Source organism: Cebus imitator, unplaced genomic scaffold (assembly GCF_001604975.1).
Source record: "Cebus imitator isolate Cc_AM_T3 unplaced genomic scaffold, Cebus_imitator-1.0 Scaffold726, whole genome shotgun sequence".
Classification (NCBI taxonomy): Eukaryota; Metazoa; Chordata; class Mammalia; order Primates; family Cebidae; genus Cebus; species Cebus imitator.
The window spans coordinates 190,644-206,433 of record NW_016108041.1 but is presented as its reverse complement, the minus strand read 5'-3'; the positions used below and the strand labels follow the sequence as shown (position 1 = coordinate 206,433).

The following is a 15,790-nucleotide window of genomic DNA, read 5'->3' as shown; positions in this document are numbered from 1 at the left end:
CTTAGTCGCATCTCCAGGCCTGCCGTTTGCCAGCTCCAGAGTGTAGCGCTTTCCTCGGGGAAGGGTGAGGAGGACCCTGGAGGTGGGAGAGTACGAAAAGACTTGAAAGTGGGGCAGTAGCTGATCTGTCTGCACAGCCAGGTGACACTCACCCCACCCCACCCCACCCCCACACACACTCAGCATTTACAGCTGGAGGGATTCCGGGGCTTCACAGGCGGGTGAGGGCGAGCCTTGTGGAATGCGGCCCTGAGTGAGAGGCCACCAGTGGGCGGGTTTTTCCCATGCCGGCACTCAGGGGCCAGGGAGTTGCGCGTCAGTTGCATCTGTGACTCCAGCAGAGGCATCAGCTCTGTTGTGTGGGTGGGAACAAGCCCAGCGCCCCTCCCTGGTCCAGGGAGCCATGCTGGATGTCCCGGAAAAGGAAAGAAAAGACAAGACTCTATTCCTTGGCCTGTTTCTTTTTCTTTTTTCCTCCTCCTCAACAGTGTATGTAATAGGTTTTGCTTTTTAGGGTTTGAGCTTTTTGTTTGGGCGATCTGGAGGAATGCAGAGATGAGGCAGTTTGCTCCTTCTCCTCCACTGGGGGTTCTGCACCCTGGTGCCTCTTTTCTTGGGAACCCAGGAGGAAGGGCTGACATCGACTCCCTGAGACTAGACTAGACAGTGCGCAGCCCCTAGGCGAGATGAGCTCAGAGTCAGCAGGGGGCCTGGTGGGCTTGCCATACCTGGCTGGGGGAACAGGGCAGGAGCACCACTCAAGTTCCAAAGAAGCCACTTGAGGAACAGTAAAGGAAATGCCGGTGTGTGCTTATTCGGGGCATACGTGGAGCTTGTCAGTGGGAGCCAAGCCCACTCTGTAGAAGTTTAGGAGGCTGGGGTGATTTCCAGGGCATCCACACGTACTGCCTGTGTGGCCTTTCTAAGGGGGAGATGGGTCTGTCCCTATCCTAGATTAGCTAGGCAGGGGGCAGGGCTCCGGTCTCCAGTGCCGTTCTTGTGCCCATCAGCCACCAGGGCGCAGGAGGCTGGCTCGGTCTGCAGTTCTTCTGTTCTTGTGACTTAAACGGTACATTCCACACCATTTCTCTCACACTGGTTTCTCTCTCCCTCTACGTAGGTCCTGCCTAATCATTGGACACGGACTCTTAATAAAACGGTCTTCAGTTCCAGATTCCTTCCCAGCAAGCTATAGCTTAAGTCCATTTTCTTCCGTGAAAGGGACAGGACTCCATCAAGTTATGGAATTCCTCAGAGCCCTGGGCCTGTCCCCCGGGGTGGATTAGTCATGTCCAGCAGCACACGCCTAGTCCCGCCTTCGGGAAGGCTGCCTGCCTGGCCAGCTGCCCAAGCCTCCCTGTGTAAAGACTGCCTGGGTATCCTGCCCAGCCTCCCTGGTCATCTGGGGTCTTCTGGGTGGGTGGCATCTCCTGGAGGGTCATGACAATCCCCCACACATGCGTTCATGTGGTGCTGCTCTGTGTGCAAAGCCAGACCCCAAGTATGTTTTCTCTCTTTGTCCCATCCCTCTTTTTCTGGGACTTTGAACCGTAATTGCTTCCCTCCTGAACCTTGCAGTGACATTAGCCCAGGAGAGCTCTTGTTCAGTGTGAGGAAGAACACTCTGACCTCTAGAGCTGTCCCAGATAAGGAGTGGGGAGCTTTAGAGGCAAGGCCTGGAGACCCTGGAAGGCTCAGTGGGACTCTTCCTACAGCATGCTTCTCACTGATACCCTATGAGGCTTGAGCCACAGCTGACTTTCAGCCTTTTGGAGTCTTTCCTGCTCTGTCTCCACTGTTCCCGCGCATTTCCAAAAGTTTAAGTTGCCTGATGGGCATTTCCCCAGTTTCTTTGGCCTCCCTCTTCTCAAGTCACATAGGGAAAGTCCCTCCTGGAACCAGGCTGCAGTGTGCAGGACCTGCCAGGCAGGCACTGGTTATAGGCCCCGGGCCCACTATCCCCCTGCCACCCCACCTCACCTCCCTCCTTTAGAGGGGGCGGATCTGGGCTGGTGGACCAGGACTGCCCTGTGGACACCTGATTGGTGTTAGCAGTGTGAACATTTTCCTGGTCTTCAGTCCCTTAGAATGACGACAGTCCCTGGGGTTGGGGCAGGCGAGAGTGGCCACATCAATCCAAGCCCTCCCAGAGGCACTGAATAGGCTTTTTCACTCTAAAAATAAATACCGGCCCTTTTTTGGTCACAAATCTAGCATCTCAGCAGAAAACTGCCTGACGTGAAAAGTCCCTTAAGGAACTGCATTTGCGTTTCAGGGGCTTTTCATTTTTTCTCCTTTTTTAAAGTGTAGTTTGTGGGTGCTTCTTAAAGGCCTGCCTTCTGGAACTAGAAGTGGGCTGGTCGCCATGGGCAGGCCCTCGGGTGCCGGTTCCCCACCCGCCTGGGAGCCCTCGCAGCTCTCCCCAGCTCCTTGGGCTTCGGCAGCTGCAACTGCCCCAGGTTTGCCGTGGAAGCAGGGGCTAGCCTTGGCCTCACTGGAGCCTCCCAGGGCCCTGCGTTGATGCTCAGGAGTTCCTGGACTACTCTTGATCCTCTCTGGGCATCTAACTTCCAGTCAAGCTCTGTTTGCCAAACCAACTATTCTGAGCTGCCCTTTGGCCTGCGCCTGATGTGTTCCCATTGCAGCCCAGCCTGGCTGGGACAGGAGCAGGCGGGAGAGCCTTCATGCCCAGAGATTCCCATAGGACAGTTGGGGAGCTGCTGGCATTGTCTTTCTGGAAAGATTCTGCTTTCTTGGACCAATTGGCAGCCTGGATTCCCAATGTAGGGCCTGCGTGCTGCCCCTGCTGCCACCACCCACACCCACCCCCGCCCACCCACACACACACAACTTTCGTGTATGTGCACATGGGCCATAGCCACAGGACAGCTCTCCTCCAGGGTCCCTGTCCTTCTTGCCTGTGGGGCTTCCATCTGGCAGAGAGCGCTCAGGGCTCGTTGAACTTGAAAGCTCATTAGACAAGCTGTCACCTTTGCTTGGTGCCCCAGGAACAGAGCCAGGGAGAACAGTGCCCACTCACTTCTCCTTGTTGGCAGCCTCCTGTGCAGGAAGTGCCAGCCAGGCTTCGACGCACCAGCTGGCCGTGGGTCCTGAGGAGGGGCAGGAGGTAGCTGCTCAGTGCAGGCGGAGACTCCTCTCCTCTGCCCTGACCTTACCCTCCATCCTGTCTCCTTCACTGGAGTGGGTCTGGGGGGTGGGTGGAATCAGTGTTTTAATCGGATTTTACAAAAACATTTTATTTCTTTGTACAATTACCATCCTATGTAAAGATTGAAATTTGTGTTGAGTTGAAGATTGTCATGGAATAAAGATCACACCATACTTGAGGCCATCTTCATGTAACCCTTTCTAGAGAGTTTTGTGTGGGGGTGTCTTGGGGCTGGTGTGTTGTGAAGCTGTGCACTCCCTGTCTTGTCTTTTACTGGTAACTGACACAGGCTCAGACCACGTGGGCCAGATGGGGCTACCTCTGCCAGCAGTCCCTTTAGTCATCTGGTCCTGGGGTCTGCCGTGTGCGTCCCGCCTTCCCTCCCCAACTCTCTAGGCCTGCCCTGCCTGGGGGCCCCAGCACTTGCAAAGGGTCCTGGAGACAAGTTCCCAGGATACTTCCTGTGGCCTTTCAAAGGCAGCTGACATGCCCCGGGAACCCCCACAGGCCCTGCTGCACTTTGTCCCTACATCTCCTCCTGTGGGCTTCTGCTCACAGCCTGCAGGAAGACTGTGAGGGATTAGAGTGACCATCCTTCTTTTACAGCAGAAAAAACGAAAGTTCCTTCCAAGGCCACAAGACAGCAGGCAAGCCCCAGCCTGTCCTTCCCCTCCACACACCCTTCTCCCTCAGCTCTGTGTTTGGGCACATCCCTGAGGCTTCTCCTAGTCAGACTTCACACGGTGACCCTCCTTCTTCCCCCTGACTTGCCCTTCCTTCCCCAGATCCTCTCCAAGGCATGCCCCCAGAAACCATGGCTCCATCACCTCCTCGTGCTGGCATTAGTGCTGGGAGAGAAGCCCTGACCTTTTCTTCCCACTTCCCTAGTGTACAGGGTTCCCCTGGTTCTGGGGCCGCCACCCTCTTCAGCCAGTGCTCCTCCCCCTGCACCACTGCAGTCAGATGCCCCATTGCCCTGACCCTGCAAATCGACCTGAGCTGTCCCTTTTGGTATGTCCAACCCACAACAGTATCCCTCTCATGAGATCATACTCTGACCCAGCGTGACCCGAGCCCGATATGAAGGCTTGAGGTGGGGCCCCAGTGTCCCCAGTTGCAACCCCTGGCCATTTGTACGAGGACGTGTGTCTGTAGCTGCTGAGGTCTGTGTCTGTGTCTTGTCTCACGTGGAATGGTGAGCTCTTAACAGGGCACGAGGTCCTTCCCCATCCCTTTTGGTGGCATGCTGCACTGAGGGCTACGCGCCTCACAGAAGCTTAGTGTGGCCCTACACGAAGCAGATCCAAGTGGAAGGACCCTCAGTTTGGGCAAAGCATGTGTCCTCCAACACAAGCAGCAAGAGGCAGCACCCTGGCAAGGAGCTCAGGTGAAGCCAGGCAGTGCCACGAGGTGCTTCTCAGTGACAGGAATCCAAAAAGCGCCATACTGTGGGCCCCGCCTCCCATTCAGTGGCTGGCGACTGTGACCTGCCAACCTGTGAGTGCTGGCCAGGGCTCACATCCTTATCTGGGGCTTGTACACCATTCGTGTTTGGCGAGGGGACGTCCAGCTGGCAAAAGTCCTTGGTATAAATCTCGGGGTGGGGACAGAGGTGGGTGCGCTGGCTCTCGAGTACACCTCTAAGGAGCAGACACACCCTGAACCTATCCACCCCGCTGTGGCGCCAAGCCGTTGGCCCACAGGAGCAAGGGCACATGCTGCCTCCTGTCTGCAGCATAGTGACTGTGTCCCAAGGCAGGGACTTCTGAGGTCTGTCTACCCATTTAGTTGCTGGTCGTTCCCACGGGGCCAGCCTGCTCCTTTTTTTCCTCCCAGGACTGGGCCCTCTGCATTCTCCCTTGCTGATAAGTTCTTCACCGTCCTGTGCCTCTCTCAGCCCCAGCCAAGCTTCTCTGCTTCCCCTGGAGGATGGAAAGGAGTGGGCCTCAACGGCCATGCAGTTGGAGGTCCCTGAGTAGCTGCTTTTTAGCTGTGTGACCATAGATAAGTCCCCTCCCTTCTCAGAGCCCCACTTTTCTCAACTGTCAGATGAATGTGGTCATTGCAGCCATCATAGATTGTTCGAAAACAGCAGATTGCGGTCCAGGCCATGCACTCTGTTACTATAGTAAGTGACTGGCCTGTGGGTAGTGGGAGGCATTGGGCAAGGAGGTCTCAACTTCCCTTGTGGCCATGGTGGTCTGAAGCTTGGCAGGGGAGGCTTTTTCAGGCATGGTCCCTGCTAGGAAAAGCAGCAGGCAAGTGGGTAGGTGATGCCTCGCATGTCTCTCCCTCCCTTTAATGACCTCATCCCACATCGAACCCAGCTGCCCTCTCTTGGTCACCGGTCCTCCTGAACGTGCCCTGTTTTCTCCTCTTTCTCCATCCAAGGCCAGCTCACTCATCATCTCCCCCAGAGCCTCACTACCTTCTCTTTTCCTCTGCAGAGATGGCTCCGAAGTCAAAAAAGAAGGGGCACCCCGGGAGGGAGCAGAAGAAGGTACATGGGCTCAGGGGCATCCTCCATTAGGTGGGACGTTGGGTCTCGCCTTGGCCGATTCTGCCTGGCTGACGTCAGCCTGTCTGTCTCTCTGTCTGCAGCACCATCACCACCACCACCAGCAGATGCAGCAGGCCCCGGCTCCTGTGCCCCAGCAACCGCCCCCGCCTCCCCAGCAGCCCCCACCGCCTCCACCTCCGCAGCAGCAACAGCAGCCGCCACCCCCGCCTCCCCCGCCCTCCATGCCGCAGCAGGCAGCCCCGGCAATGAAGTCCTCGCCCCCACCCTTTATCGCTGCCCAGGTGCCTGTCCTGGAGCCCCAGCTCCCAGGCAGCGTCTTTGACCCCATCGGCCACTTCACCCAGCCCATCCTGCACCTGCCGCAGCCTGAGCTGCCCCCTCACCTGCCCCAGCCGCCTGAGCACAGCCCTCCACCCCATCTCAACCAGCACGCAGTGGTCTCTCCTCCAGGTGAGCCGTGCCTGCCTTAGTGTGGGCTGAGACCCTTTCCCACCTAGGTTCTCCCATGCAGCGCCCGAGCACTGTGGCTGGGTGGCCTCTTAGCCTCAGCTGCCCTGGTCTCTAGCGGGCAGGTCCACAGCTTTTCAGGGCCATCTTGGAAGTTAAAGGAGATGCCTCAAGGCAGGTGCTGCGTGGAGTTACTAACACTTTGCTTCAGAAGATTTTTGTTACTGTTTTAAACATTGAGATTATTTGCATAACAATCTAGAAGATTTTGACTCGGTTCTCCTGCTGGGCCAGGTGTCTGTTAGATGAGAAAAGCTGCAGTCAGCTTTTCTCATCAGGGGTTGGGGCATGCACTCATGCTGATGGGATTCCTCCCATGGAGCCTGGACAGCATGCACCTGGGGAACAGCTGGGCAAATGAGTGATGGAGCTCTGCACTGAGGCCTGAAGGGCCATTGTGAGCATGGGGAGCAGGAGCTGGGGCACAGAGCATAGGGCAGGACGACACTGCCCTAGAGCCCTCTCTGAAAGCTGCTTCTGTTCTGGAGTTTGTGGGAGGCCACAGTCGTTGGGGAGGGAGCGCCAGTTGGAGGGAGGCCAGTAGGAGGCCACTGGAGTCCAGATGAGGTCAGGATGGAGCAGAAAGGCCAGGCTAGGGCCATAGGTGCTCAGGCCTCACTGCCTTGGTTTTGTGTCCTTCCAGCTTTACACAACGCACTGCCCCAGCAGCCATCACGGCCCAGCAACCGAGCTGCTGCCCTGCCTCCCAAGCCCGCCCGGCCTCCAGCCGTGTCACCAGCCTTGACCCAACCACCTCTGCTTCCACAGCCCCCTATGCCCCAGCCCCCCCAAGTGCTGCTGGAGGATGAAGAGCCACCTGCCCCACCCCTCACCTCCATGCAGATGCAGCTGTACCTGCAGCAGCTGCAGAAGGTGCAGCCCCCTACGCCACTACTCCCTTCCGTGAAGGTGCAGTCCCAGCCCTCAGCCCCCCTGCCGCCCCCACCCCACCCCTCTGTGCAGCAGCAGCTACAGCAGCAGCCACCACCACCACCCCCACCCCAGCCCCAGCCCCCACCCCAACAGCAGCATCAGCCCCCTCCACGGCCCGTGCACTTGCAGCCCATGCAGTTCTCTACCCACATCCAACAGCCCCCCCCACCCCAGGGCCAGCAGCCCCCCCACCCTCCACCGGGCCAGCAGCCGCCCCCGCCACAGCCTGCCAAGCCTCAGCAAGTCATCCAGCAGCACCACCACTCGCCTCGGCACCACAAGTCGGACCCCTATTCAACTGGTAAGTAGCCCGCACCCGTGGTCTCTAGGGAGGCTGATGCTGGGGCTGTAGTTTTGTTCTCAGGGAGCTGGAAGGGTTAACTCATGCTTCAGACTGCCGTGGGTTCAGAGCTGAGCCTCAAAGGCTCTGGCTGGTTGGAGGGAGACCTGGAAGGGTCATTGGTGCTTCCTGCAGTGTGTTTATCAGGTTTCTGTCTTGCTTGTGAGCCAAGATGATCCAGAAGCAGGCCTCTCTTGACTCTCTTACAGTCAGGAGCACGACAGTGCTAGGCGACTCCTCACTAGGTGGGGAAGCTAGGAGCCCAGGCAAGGCAGCTGATCCACCTCTGGGGGTTAGGGTATGCTTCCAGGAGGTGGTGATTACAGATAGGCAGCAGCCAACATAGAAAGCAGGGTGAGGAATAAGGTTCGGGGGGAGCCAGAACCATGATGGGGAGCACTGAGCTGGAAGCTCAAAGGAAGCTCAGAGCCTGCCTGGGAGCTGACCTCATTGCCTGCTCCCAGCCTCCAGCCCAGTCCAGGCCACCCTTTTCTCATCAACAGCATTGGTCAAGCCACACCCTCTTGCCTTTCCTGGGCACTTGTTTAAATGTCAGTAGCCAAAATGTCCTGGCTGGCTCCGGCAGGGGAACGTTCTGGTCAGCGCCTCCTGATGTGGTGCCGCAGGGTCAGGGTGGAGTGTCCTGGCCTCAGCAATGTAGGTGTGCCATCTGTCTTGGGTGTACCAGGTGCTGATGGGTGCAGGCCAGGCATGGTGGCTCAGTACTTTGGGAGGCCGAGGCGGGTGGGTTACGAAGTCAGGAGTTCATGACCAGCCTGACCAAGATGGTGGAACCCTGTCTCTACTGAAAATACAAAAATTAGCCGGGCGCGGTGGCAGGCACCTGTAGCCCCAGCTACTTGGGAGGCTGAGGTAGGAGAATCGCTTGAACCTGGGCATCAGAGGTTGCAGTGAGCTGAGATCGTGCCACTGCACTCCAGCCTGGGTGACAGAATGAGACTCAGTCTCAAAAAAAAAAAAAAAAAGCTCCTGGGTGCCAAGTGGATTGCTGCATGCCCTGAGCCAAGAACAGCTGTCTGTCCTCCCTGGGAAACACTGGTGTTGGGCCTGCTGGCTGTGCCTGCTCTCACACAAAGCAGGGCCAGTCTCCTGTTGGGGGTGATAGACAGGGGACACAAGGCATTTAGAAGAGCCAGGCTTAGGGTGCACCATGCACCTACAGGGACTGAGACAGGTCTCCTCCAGCCAGCTCTACTTTAGGCCCTGGCCTCGACACAAGCCCCAGCAGGCTAGGATGGAACATCAAGAGCAGTGTGGGTTGGGATCCTGCTGGGGCCTTCGGGCCAAAAGTCAAGTTGTTAGACTCCCAAAGAGACTTAATAGGCATCCCTCGGCCCACAGCCAGTTTTCAGGAGCCATCCCTGAGCCACCCTCTGAACCCACCAGCAGGCAGGTGGTTTCTATAAACCACAGCCTCCATAGCCTACTGTTGCCCAAATCAGCCTCAACAGGTGCTACTGAAGGCACTTCCCTAGATGGGTGGGAAGCTGCTGCAGTTGTATATCTGTGGATCCCTGGCAGGCTGGGCCTGGGGCCCTCCAGCAGTGCATGGGGATGGCAGTGCCCAGAGTGGTTCTGTTGTGCTGGAATTGGAGGAGACATCAAGGCCAACAAAACCAGCCACACAGAGCAGAGGGCCACAAGGACAGGGTGGGCCTGGACACCATGTGGGCTCCAGCAGGCTCCAAGATGTCTTCTGGCGTTAGAAGTGGGTCCTGGCTCTAGAGAGGCCATGGAGGGTCCACCACACCTGGGGCATTGTGGTCTGCTCCAAGCCTATGAAAATAGGTGCCTCCGGCCAGCAGGGCTCATAGAAATCCCAAGGGTATCTGTGCTGGCAGACAGTGGAAGGAGATGGGTTCACGTGAGGCCAGGCTGGGAGCAGAAGCTTTGCAGAGAGGCAACCTTTCTCTGTGGACAGTGTAGCTTGTCCTAAGTTAGAGCTAGTCAAGGGGCGGTGAGGCCCCTTGCCTGCAGGGATTCCAGCAGTGGGAGGCCACGTGTTGAATGGGCAGGACTCGGCTTCTCCAGCTCGCAGTCCTGAGGTGCTGGCTCACTGTGATTCAGGGCCCAGTAGTCCCTGTGTCTGCTGGATCCCTCCCAGCCTTGGGTTGGATGCAGGTGGCAGGCTGGCCCATTTCCTAAAAGAGACAGCTCCAGGCCCTGTTTTGCCTGCTCCCCACTTGGCCCAGTTAGAGGCCAGTTCCAAGCTTGCCCCTTCTGTGGGACATGCAGGCTGAGTGGGGAATAGGACCATGGGGAGGGTCCTGAGGTTCGTCACCCCCAAGACTGGGTTCTTCATCTCCTGTAATCATCCAGGTGGGCCAGGCTAGTTGGCGGGAACCCAGGCTGAACTCTGTGGGGTTAAAAAGTATTAGGGCCCAGGTCCTGCTAAGCCACATGTGTCAGGATCTGAGTTTTCGAGAGTCCCGGGTGGTTCTGATGCACACAGGAGGTTTAAACACCACGCCTGGTGCCACAGGGCTTCAGAAAGCCCTGCTGTGCACTGAGTTTAAGGATATGACTTAGGTCCCATGTGCAGGGGGACACGGGGCACTCAGCTTTTTGGGGGAGGGGTCATGTCCTCACCAGTCCCAGTCACTTGCGTGGGTCTTCACTCTTTTGGAGCTGGGCTGATGGACCCTTGCCCCTGGGCCTGGGCAGCCACTTGCAGGTTCTTCATTCAGCCCATCTTTTCCTTGCTGACAATTCTCTCAAGGCTCAAGTGGCCCAGGGGCAGCAGCTCTAAGCCAGCCCCATAACACATTTCTTGTTCCCTCTCCTAGGTCATCTCCGTGAAGCCCCCTCCCCGCTTATGATACATTCCCCCCAGATGTCACAGTTCCAGAGCCTGACCCACCAGTCTCCACCCCAGCAAAACGTCCAGCCTAAGAAGCAGGTAACGGGCAGGGCTGGGCCACAGCCCCCAGAGCCAGGCGTGGGCCGGGGCCAGGGGCGCCTGCCCACCTCACCGGCCGCTGTGCCTGTGCCATCCCAGGAGCTGCGTGCGGCCTCCGTGGTCCAGCCCCAGCCCCTGGTGGTGGTGAAGGAGGAGAAGATCCACTCACCCATCATCCGCAGCGAGCCCTTCAGCCCCTCGCTGCGGCCGGAGCCCCCCAAGCATCCGGAGAGCATCAAGGCCCCCGTCCACCTGCCCCAGCGTGAGTGCCCTCCCCGCCCACAGCCAGGGCTCAGGCCCCCAGGCCCATGTTGGACGTGACCTCGCTGTGGGGCTGGTGGACCGTGCCCCGCCGGGGTGATGTGGGCCTGGGCCTACCGACTGTGTTTATGTTCCAGGGCCGGAGATGAAGCCTGTGGATGTCGGGAGGCCTGTAATCCGGCCCCCCGAGCAGAACGCACCACCACCAGGGGCCCCTGACAAGGACAAACAGAAACAGGAGCCGAAGACTCCAGTTGCTCCCAAAAAGGTCGGGAAGGGAGGCCCATGGGTGCCATTTGCCCCTTGACCCTGGAGGGTGCTATGCTGGGCATGTCCCCTGCTATGCCCTTTGGACACAGCAGGCCCCTCACCCCAATCTCTCGGTTCTGCAGGACCTAAAAATCAAGAACATGGGCTCCTGGGCCAGCCTAGTGCAGAAGCATCCGACCACCCCCTCCTCTACCGCCAAGTCATCCAGCGACAGCTTCGAGCAGTTCCGACGCGCTGCTCGGGAGAAGGAGGAGCGTGAGAAGGCCCTGAAGGCTCAGGCTGAGCACGCTGAGAAAGAGAAGGAGCGGCTGCGGCAGGAGCGCATGAGGTGGGGGAAGGCTCTGGGCAGGGTGTGGGGACTTCTGGGGCCACACAGGTCCCCAGGCTGACCAGGACCCTCTGCCCAGGAGCCGAGAGGACGAGGATGCGCTGGAGCAGGCCCGGCGGGCCCATGAGGAGGCACGCCGGCGCCAGGAGCAGCAGCAGCAACAGCAGCAGCGCCAGGAGCAGCAGCAGCAGCAGCAGCAGCAACAACAGGCAGCCGCAGTGGCAGCTGCTGCCACCCCCCAGGCCCAGAGCTCCCAGCCCCAGTCCATGCTGGACCAGCAGAGGGAGTTGGCTCGGAAGCGGGAGCAGGAGCGAAGACGCCGGGAAGCCGTGAGTTTGGGGGCCTGGTGGGGACCCCTGTGTAAGGGTTAGCCCCTGGGGAAGCTGGGAAGTGGGGACTGGAGCCTGGACAGGGAGGGGCAGTGGGGAAGCCCAGGCCCTGCCGGTCGGCATGCAGTCCTCTGGGCTCAGGTGTAGGGCCTGAGTGCTGTATCAGGGTGGTGCTGTGAGGGGTCAGCCCTGGGGAGGGCTTGGAACTTCGGGGTGGCTAGGTTATCTTCCTGACTCCTTCCTTTCTCCTCCAGATGGCAGCTACCATTGACATGAATTTCCAGAGTGATCTATTGTCAATATTTGAAGAAAATCTTTTCTGAGCGCACCTAGGTGGCTTCTGACTTTGATTTTCTGGCAAAACATTGACTTTCCATAGTGTTAGGGGCGGCGGTGGAGGTAGGGGCAGCGGCCAGGGGACGCCTCCGGGCCTGGCCCTCCTGCATGCTATGCCCGGGGCTGGCCTGACGGGCAGCTAAGGATCACAGAGCCTGTCTGCCTTACGGACAGCCGGACAGACGTCCTGCCGCTCACCCTGCACAGGACGTCCACTCAGCGCACGCCTCGTTATGAGCGAGTGCCGGCTGGACCCAAGCCCTGCATCCCCACATGCGGGGCAGAGGCCCTCTCTCCGCCAGATGTCTACACAGTATACACAGGACATCGTTGCTGTCGCCACCGTGACTGGTTTTCTGTCCCCAAGAACGTGACATTCGTGACATCCTGCCTGCCAGGAGTCCTTCCCCACACCCCAGCCATCGCCGCCCACTCCCAGGAGGCCAGGGCAGGCCCGAGTGGGCTGGAGGTGGGTGAGGCCAGCCCACCCCCTCGCTGGCACTGACTTTGCCTTGAACAGACCCCCCCAACCCTCCCCCACAAGCCTTTAATCGAGAGCCGCTCTCTGTGTTTGCTTGTGCAAAAGGGAATAGTGCCGTGGAGGTGTGTGTGTCCATGGCATCCGGAGTGAGGCGGCTGTCCCATGTGGGCAGGCCTTGCCCGGGGAGTGAGGCCACCAACCAAAGTCAGTTCCTTCCCACCTGTGTTTCTGGTTTTGTTTTGTTTTGTTTTTTCCTATATATATTTTTTGTTGAATTCTATTTTATTTTTAATTATCTCTTCTCCAGACACAATGGCACTGCTTATCTCTGAAATGGTGTGATCGTCTCCTCATTGAGCGGCGGCTGCCACCGCGCTGTGGGTAGTGTGTGACCGTGGCTGTACTGTATAGTGAACATAGTTGGCATATCTTTGTTTGAAGTTTGTTAGTGACTCCACCAAACTGGTGTAAAAAAAGAAAAACTCAAAAAAATCCACAAAAAAGACAAAACACAAAAAAATCCTGCCTATATTTTACTCAGTTTCAAACTTCGTCTATTTTTAATTATAAAACCAGAAAGCTGCAATTTCTTTTCCTTCCCCCTCCTCCCACCCAACCCCATTTGTTGGCTTGTTTTTTAATGTCAGATCTGTTTTGAGGGGTTTTTTTGTTGTTTTGTTTTGTTTTTAAACTGAGAAAGGAAGGGCCAAGGGACAAGGTGGGCACCAGGCCCTAGGGGTGCCACAGACTGAGGCAGATTCCCTCACCTGGCGCCCAGCCCCGACCAGTGGCCGCTCGCTCCTGCCCGTGCTTTTTTTTTTTTTTTTTTTTTTTTTTTTTTTTAATTTTATATTTGGAGCCCTTGGTGAGGTTACGTGTGCCATGAGAACCCACTCTACACCACGACGCTGGTGCCTCAGTGTTGGCCAAACTCTGGAGTCACTGACTGGTTTGACTTTCATACAGTGAAATATGCATTTGGTCTGTACTGATCATGGAATAAACACATCTCTCTTTTTTAATGCTGGCGTCTCCCTGACATTTCTTTGTGAACCAATTGTTGCCTAGGCTAGGCCCAGGGGCCCCCCTGGACCCCGGACCACCTCTGTACAAGAACTATCACCAGGAATTACCTAGCCCCTCTCCTGTGGCCTATCCCTGCCTGCCCTGCGCAGGAGCCACGCAGGCTCATAGCGGCCACCTCAAGCTGAAGCTGTGACCAGAGCCAGGTACTCATCCTTGTGGACCCTGGCCGAGATGGAGGGTTTGCTCCAGCAGAACCCTGGCCAAACTCCAGACAGTATTCTTCCCCTCCACCCTCCGTCATCCCATCCCCCACTCACCAAAGGACTTCGGCGACTTCTTCCACCTTGCCTGCCTCGACCTAACTCCTTTCATTTAAGCTCAGGGTTAATCAGATATTCTTAGAGAAATCTACATTCCCCCCCCCTCATTAGAATCCTTACCCTGCCATGCACATACACATGCGCACATATTCCTACCCAAGAAAGCCCACAGGTGGCTGCCCTCCCTGTGTGCCCACCTATACGCACATGCCCCAGCCACAAGGCACGGGTGATGCCCAACAAAAGCCCCTAAGATGTAAGATGAAAGTATATAATTTATATGTATGCAGAGACAAACATTTCTAGCACTGTTTATTAACCTACATCCCCACTTTTCGACCTGAAAGGTCCATTGTTGTCTTTAGATCGGCCAAACCTCCCTTGGAGGGTATTGTTAGGCATCCAGCCAGAGCCCCCCCGCCCCTTCCTCAACGTCCCTGCCCACCCAGGCACTTCCCAGAGACCTCTGTGCCACTTCAAGTGTGATGTATTTAGGTTCTTCGGGGGTTTTTCCATCTCATCCCATCCCATTTTTGTTCCTGGTTTTGTTGAGACACCCCCAGGCTGGGTCCAACTGCTGAGCTGGAATGATAGTTTTGTCTGCACCTTCCTGCTGAAGATTTAACTCTGCCATGGCCGCCTCCACACCTCCCTAATGGCTGTCTCACTAACTGGGTTGTAATTAGAACTGGGATCTATTTAGTTTCTCCAGCCGTTTCCCAATCCTTCCCACAGTACTAGAAACCTTAGTCCTATACCAGAGTAAGAGGTGTGTACAAGCCCCTACTGTACTGTATGCACGGATCGCTTGGCCAATAATTATGTCAGTGAATCTGAGACTTGTATTAAAACACTTAGACATTTGTAGAAGGGAATTCGTAGACTTTTCACTTATATACGAAAGGTTCTTTTTTTTTGTGCAGTTCTCATTGCAAAAATAAACATTTGTACTGAATATAAAGTTACTCTCCTGTGATGGCTGCTGTCTTTTTGTTTGAGGGTAGGCATGGGAGGAGTGGGGAGGTGAGGGTGTGGGTCAGTGATGTGCAGCAGAGGAAGAAGGGAGGGTCCTCAGGTGCCCACCAGCCATGCAGCCAGATTGGTGGAGTCAGGAGAGATCCTGGGAACATCAAATTGTCAGAATTGATTTAATGGAGGGTGTAAAAGAAACAAAAGCTGGCTGGGTGCGGTGGCTCATGCCTATAATCCCAGCACTTTGGGAGGCCAAGGCGGGTGGATCACAAGGGCAAGAGATCAAGACCATCCTGGCCAACATGGTGAAACCCCGTCTCTACTAAAAAAAAATTAGCTGAGCATGGTGGCACGCACCTGTATTCCCAGCTACTTCGGAGGCTGAGGCAGGAGCATTGCTTGAACCTGAGAGGCAGAGGTTGCAGTGAGCTGAGCTCGTGCCACTGCACTCCAGCCTGGCACCTGGCAACAGAGTGAGACTGTCAAAGCTGCCAGGTGCGGTGGCTAACATCTGTAATCCCAGCACTTTGGGAGGCCAAGGTGGGTGGATTGCTTGAGGTCAGATCCCTTAGAGACTAGCCTGGCCAACATAGTGAAACCCTGTCTCTACTAAAAAATACAAAATAATTAGCCAGCTGTGGTGGTGCATACCTGTAGTCCTAGCTACTCCGGAAGCTGAGGCAGGAGAATCGCTTGAACCTTGGAGGCAGAGGTTGAGTGAGCCGAGATCACACCGCTGCATTCCAGCTTGGGCAACATGGTGGAGACTCCCATCTCAGAAAAACCAAAGCTATGATGTAGGCTAATCACACAACAAAAGAAAGGTAGTGGTTAAGTAGTCCAGGGAGAACAAAAGTTTGTACACTATGGGCAATGTGATCATAGACGTCTGCTCAGCTCTGAGATGCATTGTTTACTGAGGCAGAACGTAAACCACTATTCACCTTTAAGTAGCAACTTCATGGACTTAATTATGATCCCAGGACAGTATAATGTTGAGCAGCTTTGACAGCACAAAGGTATATGGACAAAAGTGGGAGGTGGAGGCCGGGCGCGGTGGCTCAAGCCTGTAATCCC

At 56.5% G+C, this 15,790-nt stretch overlaps 1 protein-coding gene across 9 annotated transcripts in view; it reads left to right on the top strand.

Moving 5' to 3' along the window:
- Positions 1-14,706, top strand: part of BRD4 (bromodomain containing 4) — a 95,296-nt gene extending 80,590 nt beyond the window's left edge. For 6 of the 9 annotated variants that reach the window (XM_017519077.2, XM_017519078.2, XM_037735100.1 and 3 more), the window contains exons 12-19: positions 5,617-5,669; positions 5,771-6,140; positions 6,841-7,431; positions 10,278-10,652; positions 10,789-10,919; positions 11,044-11,249; positions 11,329-11,578; positions 11,833-14,706. In XM_017519077.2, coding sequence (XP_017374566.1) covers positions 5,617-5,669; positions 5,771-6,140; positions 6,841-7,431; positions 10,278-10,652; positions 10,789-10,919; positions 11,044-11,249; positions 11,329-11,578; positions 11,833-11,901 — 2,045 coding nt within the window. In that variant the 3' untranslated portion in view covers positions 11,902-14,706. Of the gene's footprint in view, positions 1-1,120; positions 3,364-5,616; positions 5,670-5,770; positions 6,141-6,840; positions 7,432-10,277; positions 10,653-10,788; positions 10,920-11,043; positions 11,250-11,328; positions 11,579-11,832 lie in introns of those variants that run through there. The other 3 variants (XR_005198433.1, XM_037735101.1, XM_017519082.2) reach the window with 3 other exon arrangements.
- The last annotated feature ends 1,084 nt before the right edge of the window (positions 14,707-15,790 follow it).